This window comes from Salmo salar, chromosome 20 (assembly GCF_965601325.2).
Source record: "Salmo salar chromosome 20, fSalSal1, whole genome shotgun sequence".
Lineage (NCBI taxonomy): Eukaryota > Metazoa > Chordata > Actinopteri > Salmoniformes > Salmonidae > Salmo > Salmo salar.
In genome coordinates, this window is record NC_138310.1 from 29,000,749 (window position 1) to 29,017,593 (window position 16,845).

General features: G+C 46.8%; 1 protein-coding gene across 1 annotated transcript; it reads right to left on the minus strand.

The window, feature by feature from the left end:
* Positions 1 to 1,397: 1,397 nt before the first annotated feature.
* On the minus strand, positions 1,398 to 7,075 carry LOC106580290 (uncharacterized). Its single transcript, XM_014161131.3, has 4 exons — positions 6,317 to 7,075; positions 4,402 to 4,601; positions 4,185 to 4,309; positions 1,398 to 3,992 (listed from the first exon to the last, which is right to left on the minus strand). Exons 1-4 carry the CDS (start codon positions 6,909 to 6,911, stop codon positions 2,084 to 2,086), a joined length of 2,829 nt encoding a protein of 942 aa, XP_014016606.3. The 5' UTR covers positions 6,912 to 7,075; the 3' UTR covers positions 1,398 to 2,083.
* Positions 7,076 to 16,845: the final 9,770 nt, after the last annotated feature.

Consider the following 16,845-nt stretch of genomic DNA (forward strand, 5'->3'; position numbering starts at 1 on the left):
GCTTGTGTATGGCTGCTCGGCCAAGGAAACCCAACGAACAGTTCTTGTGCTGACGTTGCTTCCAGATGCAGTTTGGAACTTGGTAGTGAGTGTTGCAACCAAGGACAGACAATTTTTATGTGTTTCAGCACTGGGCTGTCCTGTTCTGTGAGCTTATGTGGCCTATCACTTCACGGCTGAGCCGTTGTTGCTTCTAGACGTTTCCACTTCACAATAACATCACTTGACCGGGGCAGATATTGGACAAACTAACTTGTTGGAAAGGTGGCATCCTATGACGGTGCCACGTTGAATGTCACTGAGCTCTTCAATAAGGCCATTCTACTGTCAATGTTTGTCTATGGCGATTGCATGGCTGTGTTCTCAATTTTATACACCTGTCAGCAACTACACAGCATATCACAACCACTCCCCCAGTGCAGCTGATTAGTGTTGTTTCCATGATGATTATGGACCACTGTGTTACATCAAGGAAATGACAGAGACCGACTCAAACATATCAAAATCAACAATAGACCTTTTTCTGTTCTGAAATAAAGGGTGTGTTTTTTTAGCACTTCTCATACTGCGCTCTATCTTTTGCAGCACTTGCATGGATCTTCAGATTAGCATGTGTAGATTCTCCCCTGGCTGGGCAGGTTACTGCAGTATCTCTACTTTATGGCTACTGTTTTAGCAGGCTGGCTATGTAAAGCAGGTACAGTGTGTGATATGGAGAAAGAGATAAAAGAAGGGAGAGGTGAGATAAGGAGAGACCTGAACTAAGGACAAGAGCGAGATGTGAAGGGGCAGGTGTATTCTCTAAGTCTTGGATGTTGTGTGGAAGATGGGAACAGTTCTGTTCAGGTAGCACTATTCTCCAGACCACCTCCGGATGTATGAACCAAAGTTAGGCGACGTCAGAGCAGGGAGTGGAGGGGAGGAGGGAGCGGTGTTGGGAGGGTGCTGCAACACCGGTCACTGCACCCCTCAGCCGCAATGCAGCACCACACACACACACACACACAGTTTTAGGAGATCCACACCCCTCTCACACCTCAACTTCCTCCCTCACACACACACCTCATCTTCCTCACCTCCACTGTGCTTCTCTTCATACCACCTTAGCACTCAGACAGTGTACTGTTCAGAACTGTTCCTTTCCTTGTAGTGTGTATGCTGAAATGTACATGAGAGGAATAGACAAGCTCTATAGCATTTACATCGTTTAGTTCAGTATCTTAGTACTGTACCAGTAAATGATCTATTTTAGCAAGCTAGTTTTTCTCTCTCAAAGTGAGCACATCAGGTAACGTCAAGACCATCACAGCAGCCATCAGTATCATTCCCACCAGAGTAATATAGTATCTCTTTGCATTTGTATTAGAGTAATATAATAATGACAACACACAGAAATCTTTCGGTTTTAACCTTTATTAGTTCATCAGTTTGTATTGCATACTCTCAGCAGTTTATACATAGCACAGTCATCCCTGACTTCAGAGTTCTCCTCACTGGCCTAGGTATCATTACTGACCACAGCACAGTGAGTCAGCACAACCATCGGACAGGGAGCTGTTTAAGATGCACAATGAGCAGGTTTGTAGTCTTTCTCTGCTTTTTATAGTCGTTAATATAATATACGCATTTATATCTTCATAAATATACACATACAGTACAATATATTCATCTTTCACAATCTTTTATAGACATTTTGTTGACATCGCTACCCTTGAAGGCTTCAGAAGGTGCATGGCCCTGTGCTGTGCTCCCAGCCAAGGCAATGGTGCTGTTTTAATGCACTTGTTATTATTGACGGGCAGTCAGATAGACACAATTCAGATAGAGTTTAGAGCATTCTGCATTCACTACAGTCATAGATTAGAAGAAGCATCATATCAGGGTTGAGTACCCGGGGATAGTAACTAGAGAGAAGCTATTGCTTTGTTTGTTTACTGTTTGTCTCCTGCTCTGCTATGCTCTGGCTTCCCTTTACAAAGGTTGCTCAGGTCTTCAGTAGCGTCCCTTCCCCCCCTTCCCATCCCTCCCGATAGTTCTTTGGCGTCTCTCTCTTCTCCTGGCTCATACGCAGTGTGTTAGTGACTCACTTCTTGGCTTTCTCGTCTTTGACCTCAGTGCTAGAAGACTTCTCGTCTTTGACTTCAGTGCTAGAAGACTTCTCGTCTTTGACTTCAGTGCTAGAAGACTTCTCGTCTTTGACCTCAGTGCTAGAAGACTTCTCGTCTTTGACCTCAGTGCTAGAAGACTTCTCGTCTTTGACCTCAGTGCTAGAAGACTTCTCGTCTTTGACCTCAGTGCTAGAAGACTTCTCGTCTTTGACTTCAGTGCTAGAAGACTTCTTGGCCTTCTCTGCCTTCCCTACCTCCTTCGTATCCTTTGCCTCTTTAATGTCGGATGCTTTAGAGGCCTCCTTCTTGTCCTCCTTCTTATCCTCCTTCTTCACCTCCTCTTTGGGCTCTGGTTTCTTCTCCTCCTTTGTGCTCTCTGTTTTCTGTGGTGATTCTTTGGGGGCTGGCTTCACCTCTACCTGGGGTGTGTCATCTGTTTTGGCTTGTTTCTCCTCTTCTTTCTTAGCAGGGCCGTGGCTCTCCTTGGCAGGGGCGGGCTTTTCCTCTGCAGGCTTGGCCGGGGTGGCAGCAGAGGGGGCAGGTGTTGGGGTCTCAGTCTTCTTGGGATTCTCCTCTGGCTTGCTCTCCTTGGGATCTGGTTTGTCTGTCTTCTCCTCAACCTTCTCCTCTTTAGGCTGGCTCTCACTCTTCTCCTTCTCCTTGGGTTCTGGTTTGTCTGTCTTCTCCTCAACCTTCTCCTCTTTAGGCTGGCTCTCACTCTTCTCCTTCTCCTTGGGTTCTGGTTTGTCTGTCTTCTCCTCAACCTTCTCCTCTTTAGGCTGGCTCTCACTCTTCTCCTTCTCCTTGGGTTCTGGTTTGTCTGTCTTCTCCTCAACCTTCTCCTCTTTAGGCTGGCTCTCACTCTTCTCCTTCTCCTTGGGTTCTGGCTCTTGTTTCTTTTCCTCCTTTACAGGCTGGGGTTGTTCCTTCTCTTTCTTCTCCTGCTTGGCCAGTTTGTCTTCTGCAGGGGGCTTGGCCTTCTCCTGGATGGGGGACTTGGGTTCAGGAGACTTTGGGAGGGGGGATTTGGGAGGGGGAGACTTAGACTCTGGGGATTTGCTGGGGGGAGATGTAGATGTTGGTGATTTCACAGCTGTGGGAGATTTGGGGGCGGGAGATTTGGCAGGTGATTTGGGGAGGGGAGATTTGGCTTGGGGTGATTTGGATTCAGGTGATTTGGGGGCGGGAGATTTGGCAGGTGATTTGGGGAGGGGAGATTTGGCTTGGGGTGATTTGGATTCAGGTGATTTGGGGGCGGGAGATTTGGCAGGTGATTTGGGGAGGGGAGATTTGGCTTGGGGTGATTTGGATTCAGGTGATTTGGGGGCGGGAGATTTGGCAGGTGATTTGGGGAGGGGAGATTTGGCTTGGGGTGATTTGGATTCAGGTGATTTGGGGGCGGGAGATTTGGCAGGTGATTTGGGGAGGGGAGATTTAGCTTGGGGTGATTTTGATTCAGGTGATTTGGGGGCAGGAGATTTGGGCTGGGGGGTTTTGGGGGGAGACTTAGATTGGGGAGATTTGGATGGAGAAGAAGCAGCCTTCTCAGGTGACTTAGACTTCTCTTCCTCTTTCTCCTCACCTTCCTCCTCTTCCTCAACTCCTTTCCCTTCTCCCTCCTCTGCCTCAGCTTTGGTCTCATCCTCTTCCTCATCCTTTTCTCCCTCTTCCTCTTCCTCTTCTTCCTTTTCTGTCTCCTCTCCCTTTTCCTCTTCCTCATCTTCTGCTTCCTCTGTCACCTCAGTGACCTGTGTCTCATCCGTCTGTTCCTCCAGTATGACTGTGTCTGAGAGCTCCTCCCCCTTCAGCTTCAGGTGGGCAGAGGAGTAGGAGTACAGGCTTGGCCCAGGTATGAACCGAGTCTCCTCCCCTTCCAGCAACTTCCTGTTTAGGGGAAGAACACAGGAAGTACAGTCTGAATTGTGTGTGTCAATACAGTCTCCTGTTCAAAAACGTATCAGTAGTTATTCTGTGATAATCATGTTTTTTTCACAAGAGCAGGCCTTATTCAGAGATAATCTGAGTGCATGAGTGCACTAACAAAAAAATATCCCCCACCCTTAACCTCTGACCCACCTGTAGGCTGCTATCTCTATGTCCAGAGCCATCTTGACGTTCAGCAGCTCCTGGTATTCTCTCAGCTGACTGGCCATCTCCCACTTAGTACTCTTCAGTTCACCGTCCAGCTGATGAATAGTCTCCTACACACACACAAATTTTGGTGAGAAATGCGTGTCAAAGTGCAGGGAAAGAGAAGAGCCAGACAGACAGCCAGACTGGCAGAGGAGTGTACCTGTAGTGAGTGGATATCTCCATGGTGTCTGTCCTCAGTCTCCATGCATTGTCTCTCCAGGGAGTCCTTGGTTCCTCTGAGGGTCTCCAGTTCGATGGTGCGGCTCTGCAGCTGCCGTCTGTACTCTGCTATCTCATCCTGGGCACCACGGATCGCATCTGTGTTAGAGTGAGCTGCATCTGCCAACCGCTCCATACGCACTACAGGGGTTTGGGAGAGGTGTGAGGTTGGGGAACAGGGTCAGAGACAGGGTTTTAGAGGTCATAGGGACAGGGGCTATAACAACCCTATACTCTCAGATAGTGTCCTTTCCTTGTATCCTCTCATTCTCTTTTCCTCCGTGACCACCACAGAGGTCGGTCATTGAGAACACAAATCCTCTCCTCCAGGAGTAACCTTGACAGTGCCTGTCTGTCTGTCTGAGGTCTGACTCAGCTACAGGACACTGATCAACAGGCTGCCAGAGTCAGCTGGACAGCTCCATCACATTCGGCTGCAGAGCTACAAAGAGAGGGAATGGTCACTGGTAGGAGGAATGTTAACTCAATGAGGTGGTGGACCAGTACAAATCAACATTTATCCATCCATTCAGAGAGTTTAACTAAGGTCTCTAATCCTAATTCTAGCACCAACACTGGTACATAACACAGTTAGGACACAATAGCATTGCTTGTGTATCTATGGGGACAGGTCATGACCCTGATGGCTGAGCTAGAGGTGGAGGACTGCATTAGCCATGATCTTATTGTTATTGTCCTCTGGTCTCTTCTCTCAGGTAGAGGCAGTAGCCCTCAGGAAATTATATAATGTTATGAAGGTTAGAAAACATACACAACACTCACTGGAAACCACACACACAGGGCCACAACATCTTCAAACACATAATCACCAAACACAGGCAAACCCCCACAGTCACATTAATAGAAATATAATCCATTGATTCTATTTCTATGGTCACATTAACATGCTATATACACAGTGTACTCAGACGCCCCCTACACGTGTCATCTCACCCTGCTGCGTCTGACTCTGCAGAGGAGCGCTCCCCTTGTGGTAGGAACATGGCATGACACTCAAGAGACTGCAAGTTATAAGAAAAGGTAGGACGGTGAGATAAGATATGTGACTTTGAGGGGCAAAATATATCTAATTATGGGGTTAATACGTACATTCACCAGGGCCGTGTCGGGAATGATTGAGAGACATATTTAATATCTTATGAGGTAGGGATTGGGGGGGGGGAGTGTCCGATGCTTTCTTGGCAAGATGCATTTCCAAGGACACTAGAATGCGCCATCAGTGTTTCTAGGGACCTAATACTGCTGACTCATAGTTGCCTGCGGCAGGAATGCATGATCGGACTCAGAGCAGCAATAAGGCTTTCAAAACAGGACTGTAGCAGACACAAATTTACATCAGACAGAACACTTTCTCCTCTCCATAAAATAAACCAGTAGGCTATTTCACCACATTATTCACATCTTTTATTTTTCCAAATGCAATCAGAGCCTATAACTCCATAACTATGAATGGTTCCATTCGATACTACCCTTGGGTAACACAAGCTGTCATTACAGTCATTGGTGCGCACTGGATGATGTTTATGCAGTGATTTAACTGAATATATAGCCTAGAGTCTAATACAGTTTGCTTCAAATGGTGACCTTACAACGAATCAATGTCCCAAATAGGATTGATATTAGCCTATAGGCTATGCACCACTATGTACCAAGAGCCTATTTGATAGTAAAACAAACGAGATCCATAGCCAACTCCTCCAAAGTTCAGCACCATGGACAGCAAACTGCACCGTAACATCAGAGCCCTAAAACTCTATAAACCTGGCTTTCTCTCACTGACACATCGCTGAGTAAAACCAGGTAAAGGTAGATTGATATAAAGTTGCGCCTCTCACCTTTGAACCATTCCTCCGCGTGCGTTGCGCTCTTGGTCGCGTGGCCATCCAGCTGAGCGCGGATCTCCCGCAGGGCGTTCGTGACGTCCGCCTTGATTGTGTCTCGAGCCTCGAAACTCACCTGTGCACCCTGGATCTGTGATAGCAGCTCCGCCACCTCCTCCTCGTGGTTCTTCTTCAGGAACGCGGCTTCTTCCTGCAGCGCGCTCAGCTTCTTGTCCAGCTCTAGCCGTGCGAGCCCAGACTCATCCACATACTTGTTCATGAGGCGTGCCTTGGCTTCCAGCTCCTCCCTGCTGCGTGCCTCGTCCTCGAGCCTGGTCCGCACATGCTGGATATCCTCTTCCAGGTGGTCTTGCTCCAAGAGTGCGCGTGCCTTCTCCCCGGTAAGCTGCTGAACCAGACCCCTCAGGTTCCCCAGCTCGCGCTCATAGTGCTCTCCCACGGTAGCGCGCCCGGTCTGGCTCTGTCTCAGCGCAGCCGCTTCCTGCTCCAGATTCGAGTTCATCAGCTCGAGGTTACGGACCTTGTCGATGTAGCCGGCGAACCGGTCATTGAGTGTCTGCAGAATCTCCTTCTCGTTCCTCCGAGTCATGTCGCCGTTAAAGATCTCCAAGCTGTCGGCGGAGGGTGTCTGGCTGTAGGCCTGGCGGCGGCGCTGAGAGGTCGTCCAGGGCTGGGAGTGGAAGCCGGAGGAGGAGAGGGAAGCGGCAGGCCGGGCAGAGAGGCCCTGCGGTGCCCTGCGGTAGGAGCCGTGGCCGTAGAGGTGGTCCAGTGGGTAGCTCATCTCTAAACCGGATGCAGACTGCGGCAGGATGGAGAGAGGTGAGCTTTTATACCGCGGGAAGAGAAACTCACAACTCAGCATGGACACTCTCTCTCTTTAAGGATACATCATCTTCGCTATCGTCATGCACCACTCCTTCCTCACACAGACTAACTACAGAAGAACAGTATGATGCTTGAATTTTTACCCAAATGTCCAATTGACATTAGTCAGTCACTTGCATGATTTAAACATGATGTCTAATAACTTCAGACCGCAAGAATCTTGTCGGGACATTGGGTTTATGCAGATGGTTCCTACTATATATCTAGTTTAAGGATCCATCTGTGTAAGGATCCATCTGTGTAAGAATCCATCTGTGTAAGAATCCATCTGGGTAAGGATCCATCTGTGTAAGAATCCATCTGTGTAAGAATCCATCTGTGTAAGGATCCATCTGGGTAAGGATCCATCTGTGTAAGAATCCATCTGTGTAAGAATCCATCTGTGTAAGAATCCATCTGGGTAAGGATCCATCTGTGTAAGAATCCATCTGTGTAAGGATCCATCTGTGTAAGAATCCATCTGTGTAAGAATCCATCTGTGTAAGGATCCATCTGTGTAAGGATCCATCTGTGTAAGAATCCATCTGTGTAAGGATCCATCTGTGTAAGAATCCATCTGTGTAGGAATCCATCTGTGTAAGAATCCATCTGTGTAGGAATCCATCTGTGTAAGAATCCATCTGTGTAAGATATGATTGTACGATCTTCGTTATATTAGGCCAACATAATGATATCCACAATACCATGTTGACAAGAAGAAATATAGCTGATGTAACATTTCCATTTCAGGTTTCAATCATTTTATTGTGTTTAGACTAGGCTGAAAGTTTCATGTGGAGCTCTTCATTCTCTCTGTCAGTGCTCTGTGAATACATTACAGTGTGTGTGTGTGTGTGTGTGTGTGTGTGTGTGTGTGTGTGTGTGTGTGTGTGTGTGTGTGTGTGTGTGTGTGTGTGTGTGTGTGTGTGTGTGTGTGTGTGTGTGTGTGTGTGGTTCTGTCAGTTGGCCAGGTGTGTGTCCCAGGTGGGTTGTATCAGGATAAGGTAAGACCCAGATGTAGACCGTATCGAAGTAACAATGTTTATTACAGCGAACAGAGGCAAAGGTACAGGACGACAGGCAGGCTCAGGGGGAGTCGTCAGGGTCAGGACAGACAAGGGTCAAAAACCAGGAGGGCAAGAAAAAGAGAGGATGGGAAAAGACAGGTGCTGACAGGACAAACACTGGTAAGCTTGACAAACAAGACGAACTGGCAACAGACAAACAGAAAACACAGGTATAAATACACTGGGGATAATGGGGAAGATGGGCGACACCTGGAGGGGGTGGAGACAAGCACAAAGACAGGTGAAACAGATCAGGGCCTGACAGGTTGAAGTGGATCTGCAGACTCACACTGCAGCGGTAATCACACCGCTTATCAGCAGAACATTTTACATTTTAGCCACTTTAGCATGTCAGTCATTGCATACCTTAGAAAGTTATTCATAACTTGTCAGAAATGTCAAGATCAACTAGCCCATGTCAGCTAATGTTTTTTTGCTAGGTTTTTTAACCCATAGATTTTGTTGTCTGAGATGTTCCCAAATGCTGGAAGGGGGTCTCTCTCTCGCTCTCTCTCTCTCTCTCTCTCTCTCTCTCTCACACACACACACCTGGCCCACTGACAGCTTTACACATCGTAAGAGTGTTTGAGGTTTGATGTCATAATCTGTTTTCATCATGCTCATCAGAAATTGATAAAAGTGAATGGACCAGCTCCAATGCAGTAGTTGAGACCAGACATACCTCTGTCAATAGCCCTGTTAAAGGAAGGGGAGATGACTGAGCATTAAGTACGCACACACAAGCACACTTGCTATTTTAGTTCAGTCCTAGTAAGTGTGTGTCAGCTGATTTGGAGGAATGTGTCTGAGGGGGATGATTCTGTCCCTACAGCACCTATTGATCAAACTCCTTTAGGATCTATACCACACACACACCACACACAGGAACATGACAGAAGCTATAGCATTTACATCGTTTAGTTCAGTATCTTAGTACTGTACCAGTAAATGATCTATTTTAGCAAGCTAGTTTTTCTCTCTCAAAGTGAGCACATCAGGTAACGTCAAGACCATCACAGCAGCCATCAGTATCATTCCCACCAGAGTAATATAGTATCTCTTTGCATTTGTATTAGAGTAATATAATAATGACAACACACAGAAATCTTTCGGTTTTAACCTTTATTAGTTCATCAGTTTGTATTGCATACTCTCAGCAGTTTATACATAGCACAGTCATCCCTGACTTCAGAGTTCTCCTCACTGGCCTAGGTATCATTACTGACCACAGCACAGTGAGTCAGCACAACCATCGGACAGGGAGCTGTTTAAGATGCACAATGAGCAGGTTTGTAGTCTTTCTCTGCTTTTTATAGTCGTTAATATAATATACGCATTTATATCTTCATAAATATACACATACAGTACAATCATCTGTCACAATCTTTTATAGACATTTTGTTGACATATCTACCCTTGAAGGCTTCAGAACGTGCATTGTTTCAATTATATTATTGTGTTCGGAATAGTTGAAAGTTTCATGTGCAGCTCTTCATTCTCTCTGTCTTCCAGTGTTGTGAATACGTGACAGTAAACACACACACACACACACACACACACACACACACACACACACACACACTTTGTCATGACCTTCTCCTCCTCAGAGACATAAACTCTGTCATTACATATCAGTCAGACAGACAGAGCATCACAATCAGACCAGAAATAAACACTCAACACGCTCCTAGTCCCAGTTACTCACTACATCCATTATATATGAGGCCACTGCAAGTGGAGATCACTGAGCCAGAATGGAGGGGTGGAGCCAGTCCTGTATTCTCAGTCCTTGGAATATCACTCAGTTTGATGTTTGAGGAAGGGAGGGGAAGGGAAGGTGTTGATGTAAGAGGGAGAGAAAGAGAAGAGGGGAGGAGGGAGATGAAAAGAGGGGAAGGGAAAGATGAGAGGGAGAGGAAGAAAGAGCGAGACCTAATGGACATGGAGGGAGGAGAGAGATGATGGAGAAAGAAAAGGAGGAGGAAAAAGAGAGGTGAGAGAAGAGAGTGACCTTGGGAAGACAGAGCTCTACTGGCAGGCCTCATATAGATGAGTCAGTTTCTATACAATTAAGCTTTTCGATTGTATTACATTGTACCGATCTGTCTGTCTGTCTGTCTGTCTGTCTGTCTGTCTGTCTGTCTGTCTGTCTGTCTGTCTGTCTGTCTGTCTGTCTGTCTGTCTGTCTGTCTGTCTGTCTGTCTGTCTGTCTGTCTGTCTGTCTGCGTGTGTGTGTGTGTGTGTGTGTGTGTGTCAAATCAAATGTTATTTGTCACATGCTTCGTAAACAACAGGTGTAGACTAACCGCGAAAGGCTTAAACTTACTTAACCAACAATGAAATAAAAAAACTATGAAAACATAGAAAAATAATAACAGAAGGAATAAATAGAAAAATAATAACAGAAGGAATAAATACACAATGAATATTAATAACTTGGCTATATACATGGGGTACCAGTACCGAGTCGATGTGCAGGGGTACAAGGTCATTGAGGTAGGTAAGGATAAAGTGACTAAGCAACGGGATAGGCAATAAACAGTAACAGCAGCGTATGTGATGAGTCAAAAGCGATTAGAGCAAAAAGGTTCAATACAGATATTCCAGGTTAACTATTTAGCAGTCTTATAGCTTGGGGGTAAAAGCTTTTCAGGGACCTGTCGGTTCCAGACTTGGTGCATCAGTACTTCTTGCCATAACTGTAGCAGAGAAAACAGTCTATGATTTGGGTGGCTGGGGTCTTTGACAATTTTTAGGGCCTTCCTCTGACACCACCTGGTATAGAGTTCCTGGAGGCCAGTGATGTACTGGGCCATACGCATTATCCTCTGTAGTGCCTTGCAGTCGGATGCCAAGCGGTGATGTAGCCAGGCAAGATGCTCTCAATGGTGCAGCTGTAGGACTTCTTGAGGATCTGAGGGCCCATGCCAAATCTTTTCAGTCTCTTGAGGGGGAAGAGGTGTTGTCGTGCCCTATTCACGACTGTGTTGATGTGTGTGGACCATGTTAGTTCCTTAGCGATGTGGACACCGAGGAACTTGAAGCTCTAAACCTGTTCCACAACAGCCCCGTCACTTTGGATGGGGGCGTGCTCGGCCCTCCGTTTCCTGTAGTCCACGATCAGCTCCTTTGTCTTGCTGACAATGAGGGAGAGGTTGTTATCCTGGCACCACACTGCCAGGTCTCTGACCTCCTCCCTGTAGGCTATCATCATCATCGCTGAGCAGGCCCACCACTGTTGTGTTGTCTGCAAATGATGATGTTGGAGTCGTGCGAGGCCACGCAATCGCAGGTGAACAGGGAGTACAGGAGGGGACTAAGCACGCATCCCTGAGTTGTTGAGGGTCAGCGTGGTGGATGTGTTGTTGCCTACCCTCACCACCTGGGTGCATCCCGTTATGAAGTCCAGGATCCAGTTACAGAGGGAGGTGTATAATCCCAGTGTGTGTGTGGTGTGTGTGTGTGTGTGTGTGTGTGTGTGTGACAGACAGAGAGAGAGGGCAATAACTGTACACATGACACACACAATGACATAAACTGGAATTCTAAACTCATCAGAGGGTCCCTCTAATTTGAGGAATTATGTTGGTACTCTCCTAAATTTCTCTTCACTGTGGTCATCTGGCGCCATCTCATGGACACTCAGTCAGGACTGTTTCCAAACTCCATACTTCTGTACAAAGGAGAAGGGTGTAATTGCAGACCGCATTTAGGGACATTTTTTACTACTTATTTTTAATATATCAAGTTACACCCATTGATCCTCGCCATTGGTCCATGGCTGTTTCATTCGTGCTGGGGACGCCCGAATTGCGGTCTGAAATCACACCATCTTGGTACCCAGGCCTACACAATGATTTATATATACACTAGATGACTAACAGCGGGTGCTGTGTTGAAGCCACTATGCCTCCATCTTGGCAGTCCCTCACCGTTGTTAAAAATATTTTGGAAGCTAATCAACTAATCATCAAGCTTTGATCATTTGAATCAGCTGTATAGTGTCAGGGCAAAAACCAAAATGTGCAACTCTTGAGGTCCCAAGGACCTAGTCTGGAAAACGCTAGCCTGGGGAGAGATAGGAAACCCCAGACACCTTAACCGTGACATGACTAGGTTTGATGCTGTAGTAGTGATGTAATGCAAATAATGATGGAGAGGAAGAAAGGAAAACACTGTCTTTTCAATAGTCTCTCTCCTTCCCCCATCTATCTTTGACCTCTCCCCCATCTCTCTCACCTCACCCCCCAACCTTTGTGCAGCTCTAGGGGCTGTAGGTTGTGACCGTCCTCCTCCCGACCCCCTAGTGTTCTAGGGTACGGTTTTAATGTCCCTGGGCTTCACGTTTTCCCTGCTGCTCTGTCTGCACTAGACTGTGTGTGTGTGTTTGACACCCCTCACATGTAACTGGACAGGATTAGAGTATTAGGTCATGGTAAAGTAATCAGGAATGAGGTCATGAAACAATAGCTCTTTGACAGTTACACACTGACATCACATCACAAATGTTCACGTTGTTTTTCTGGTTCCTTCTGTCTGCAGGAAGAGCTGCTTTCTCTCTCTGAGGGACTGGGGGCAGGAGAGAGGGATGTTCGGAGGAGGGCAGGAGAGGGGGATGTGGAGATGAGTGCCGTCAGGCCAGCGGTGGTAGTGCACCCCAGGGAGCTGAAGGGCCTCCTTCATATCTGCACTGTCATCGCTCAAGGTCTGACCATTTAGAGCTCTCCATGCTGGTTAGTTTAACCTGTCCAGGGTAGAGAGGTTAACCCTTACCTGTCCAGGTGCTGAGCTGCTGTCTGAGGGGCGGTGTTCAGAGGCCCTGACTGTTCTTCAGAGAGACCCCTCCCCCTTGGCCCCAAGAGACCTGCTGGCCCAGATACACACCCTCAAACGCCTCTGCCTCAGTGGCAAGGTACACACCTCACAAGCCTCTCAGATGCATGGTGAGAGAGTGTGACGACCAACGGTGTGCGTGTGTGTGTTTATGTGTAAGGTCGTCCCGTCAGTGCTGTGCTGTGTTATAGGAAGGCTTTGGAGACAGACGTGGGGTGTGTGTGTGCACTGCACCAAAGCCTCCTGGTTAACAGACAGCTGGGAAACACACAAGCAGAGATCCAGGCTCTACACCTGATACACTCAGTGAGTAACACGACGCCAGGACAGCGGAGTCAATCCCCACCTTCCGGAGACACCTGAAACGCCACCTCTTTAAGGAATACCTGGGATAGGATAAAGTAATCCTTCTAACCCCCCCCCTTAAAAGATTTAGATGCACTATTGTTAAGTGGTTGTTCCACTGGATATCATAAGGTGAATGCACCAATTTGTAAGTCGCTCTGGATAAGAGCGTACGCTAAATGACTTAAATGTAAATGTAAATGTAACACACACACACACACACACACACACACACACACACACACACACACACACACACACACACACACACACACACACACACACACACACACACACACACACACACACACACACACAGAATAAAGGCATCTGTCTGATGCTGCAGTTGACTGAGGTGTGATGGATCTTGTCTCCGTGCCAGGCTCTGATGATGCCACCTGCCACTCAGCCTGCTGTGGTCCTACCTCCTCTCGTCTGCCCCGCCTCTCTGCTCCCTGGCCAATCCTTGTCCAGCCTGCTTTCAGTCCCCTCCCACCTTAGCATACCACACAATCTGGCTCAAAAGTGTGTACTCCCAGACAGCCGACATTGAATATTTTTTTCTCTATACAGCCAATATGTAATTTATAGGCATATGCAACGTATTGCATTGGGACCCATGAAGTGGGTGGAGTAGAAAGTGCTGCTAGGTATTTAGACCACATTCCCCCATGAAATAACACCATATATAGATTCTACAGGCCCCACAGAGTAATCCCAACCCCACTTTTACCTCGACACAGAGAATCGTTTTTTCTCTACAGCCCAATATTGTGAACAGTCTAAACATTGTAGCCTAGTGGTTAAGAGCTCTAGACCCAAACTGTTATAGACCTGTATCCATCCTGCCCTGCCTTTCTAAAATCTTCGAAAGCCAAGTTAACAAACAGATCACCAACCATTTCGAATCCCACCGTACATTCTCCACTATGCAATCTGGTTTCCGACCTAGTCATGGATGCACCTCAGACACGCTCAAGGTCCTAAACGATATCATAACCGCCATCGATAAAAGACAGTACTGTGCAGCCGTCTTCATCGACCTGGCCAAGGCTTTCGACTCTGTCAATCACCGCATTCTTATCGGCAGACTCAATAGCCTCGGTTTCTCAAATGACTGCCTTGCCTGGTTCACCAACTACTTCTCAGATAGAGTTCAGTGTGTCAAATCAGAGGGCTTGTTGTCCAGACCTCTGGCAGTCTCTATGGGGGTGCCACATGGTTCAATTCTCGGGACGACTCTTTTTTCTGTATATATCAATGATGTCGCTCTTGCTGCTGGTGATTCTCTGATCCACCTCTACGCAGACGACACCATTTTGTAAACATCTGGCCCTTCTTTGGACACTGTGTTAACAAACCTCCAAATGAGCTTCAATGCCATACAACACTCCTTCCGTGGCCTCCAACTGCTTTTAAATGCTAATAAAACTAAATGCATGCTCTTCAACCGATTGCTGCCCGCACCCGCCCGACTAGCATCACTACACTGGATGGTTCTGACCTAGAATATGTGGACAACTACAAATACCTAGGTGTCTGGTTAGACTGTAAACTCTCCTTCCAGACTCACATTAAGCATCTCCAATCCAAATTAAATCTAGAATCGGCTTCCTATTTCGCAGCAAAGCCTCCTTCACTCATGCTGCCAAACATACCCTCGTAAAACTGACTTTCTTACCGATCCTTGACTTCGGCGATGTAATTTACAAAATTGCCTCCAACACTCTACTCAGCAAATTGGAGGTAGTCTATCACAGTGCCATCCGTTTTGGCACCAAAGCCCCATATACTACCCACCACTGCGACCTGTATGCTCTCATGGCTTGCCCTCGATACATGTTCGTTGCCAAACCCACTGGCTCCAGGTCATCTATAAGTCTTTGGTAGGTAAAGCTCCGCCTTATCTCAGCTCACTGGACACCATAGCAACACCCACCAGTAGCACGCTCTCCAGCAGGTATATTTCACTGGTCATCCCCAAAGCCAACACCTAATTTGGCCGCCTTTCCTTCCAGTTCTCTGCTGCCAATGACTGGAACGAATTGCAAAAATCACTGAAGCTGGAGACTTATATCTCCCTCCCTAACTTTAAGCATCAGCTGTCGGAGCAGCTTACCGATCACTGTACCTGTACACAGCCCATCTGTAAATAGCACACCCAACTACCTCATCCCCATATTTTTTGTTTGTTTGTTTCTTTGCTCTTTTGCACCCCAGTATCTCTACTTGTACATTATCATATGCACATCTATCACTCCAGTGTTAATGCTAAATTGTAATTATTTCGCCTCTATGGCTTATTTAATGCCTTACCTCCCTAATCTTACTACATTTGCACACACTGTACATAGACCTTTTCTATTGTGTTATTGACTGTACGTTTGTTTATCCCATGTGTAACTCTGTGTTGTTGTTTTTGTCGCACTGCTTTGCTTTATCTTGGCCAGGTCGCAGTGGTCAACTGGTTGAATAAAGGTGAGAAAAAAAACATGGTGCTGGAGACCAGAGGTGTCCGTTGAGAGAAAGGCAGGTTGAGGTTGCCAAGATCAGAGTAGTACATAAGGTGTCGTACGCTGAGGAAGTGAAGAGAGTAGTAAAGGAAGATGGGTCCAGGGCCTGGGAGCCTAGGAGGATCCCTGTGAGTAGGCCGAGGCCAATAGAGTGATAGGAATAACATGAACTTCAGTAAGGTTGGCTTCTTAGCGTTCATTGCCATGGTTATCAACTGTACAGGAGAAACGGAATGTAAATCACAGAAAATAGCTGTGGTGGTGGCAACTGCAGAGAAGTACTTGGGTGTACGAGATTTTACTGCAGAGGAGTTACAAGGTGTGTTGAGCGATAGTGTCCCGCACTACCAGGCTGCCGGCTTGGTGTAGGATCAGATAGGGCCAAGTAGTGGAATAGTGGGGATGTTTGTTAATGGGTGTAGGTTTAGTTGGTAGGGCAATTTTTCTACGATGTCTAATGAACTCACACACAGAACTAGATAAGAGGAATACATGAATAGGGAGGCCTTGAATGCGGTGCGAGAGAGGCAGGTTGAGGTTACCAGGGTTAGAGTAGAGCAGAGGTTGTCATATGTTGAGACAGTGAAGAAAGTTGAGGAAGATGTGTCAAGGGGGAGGGATCCTGAGAGGATTCATGTGAGTAGTAGATCTGTATCAGTACAGAGGGATAAGCCAATGAGTGATATATGCTTCAGTAAGATTGTCTTTTTAACGTTCATAGTAATGGTTATCAACTGTACTGCAGGAATGGAACGTAAGTTGCAGAAAATAGAGGTTATGGTTGCAGCTGTTGATTGGTGGTGTCCCGTCCTTTCAGGCTGTTGGCATGAGGTAGGACTAGATAGGTTTAAATAGTGGAGTTGGGTGGTGGGTTTTTAAATGAGTGTAGGGATAGGGTAAA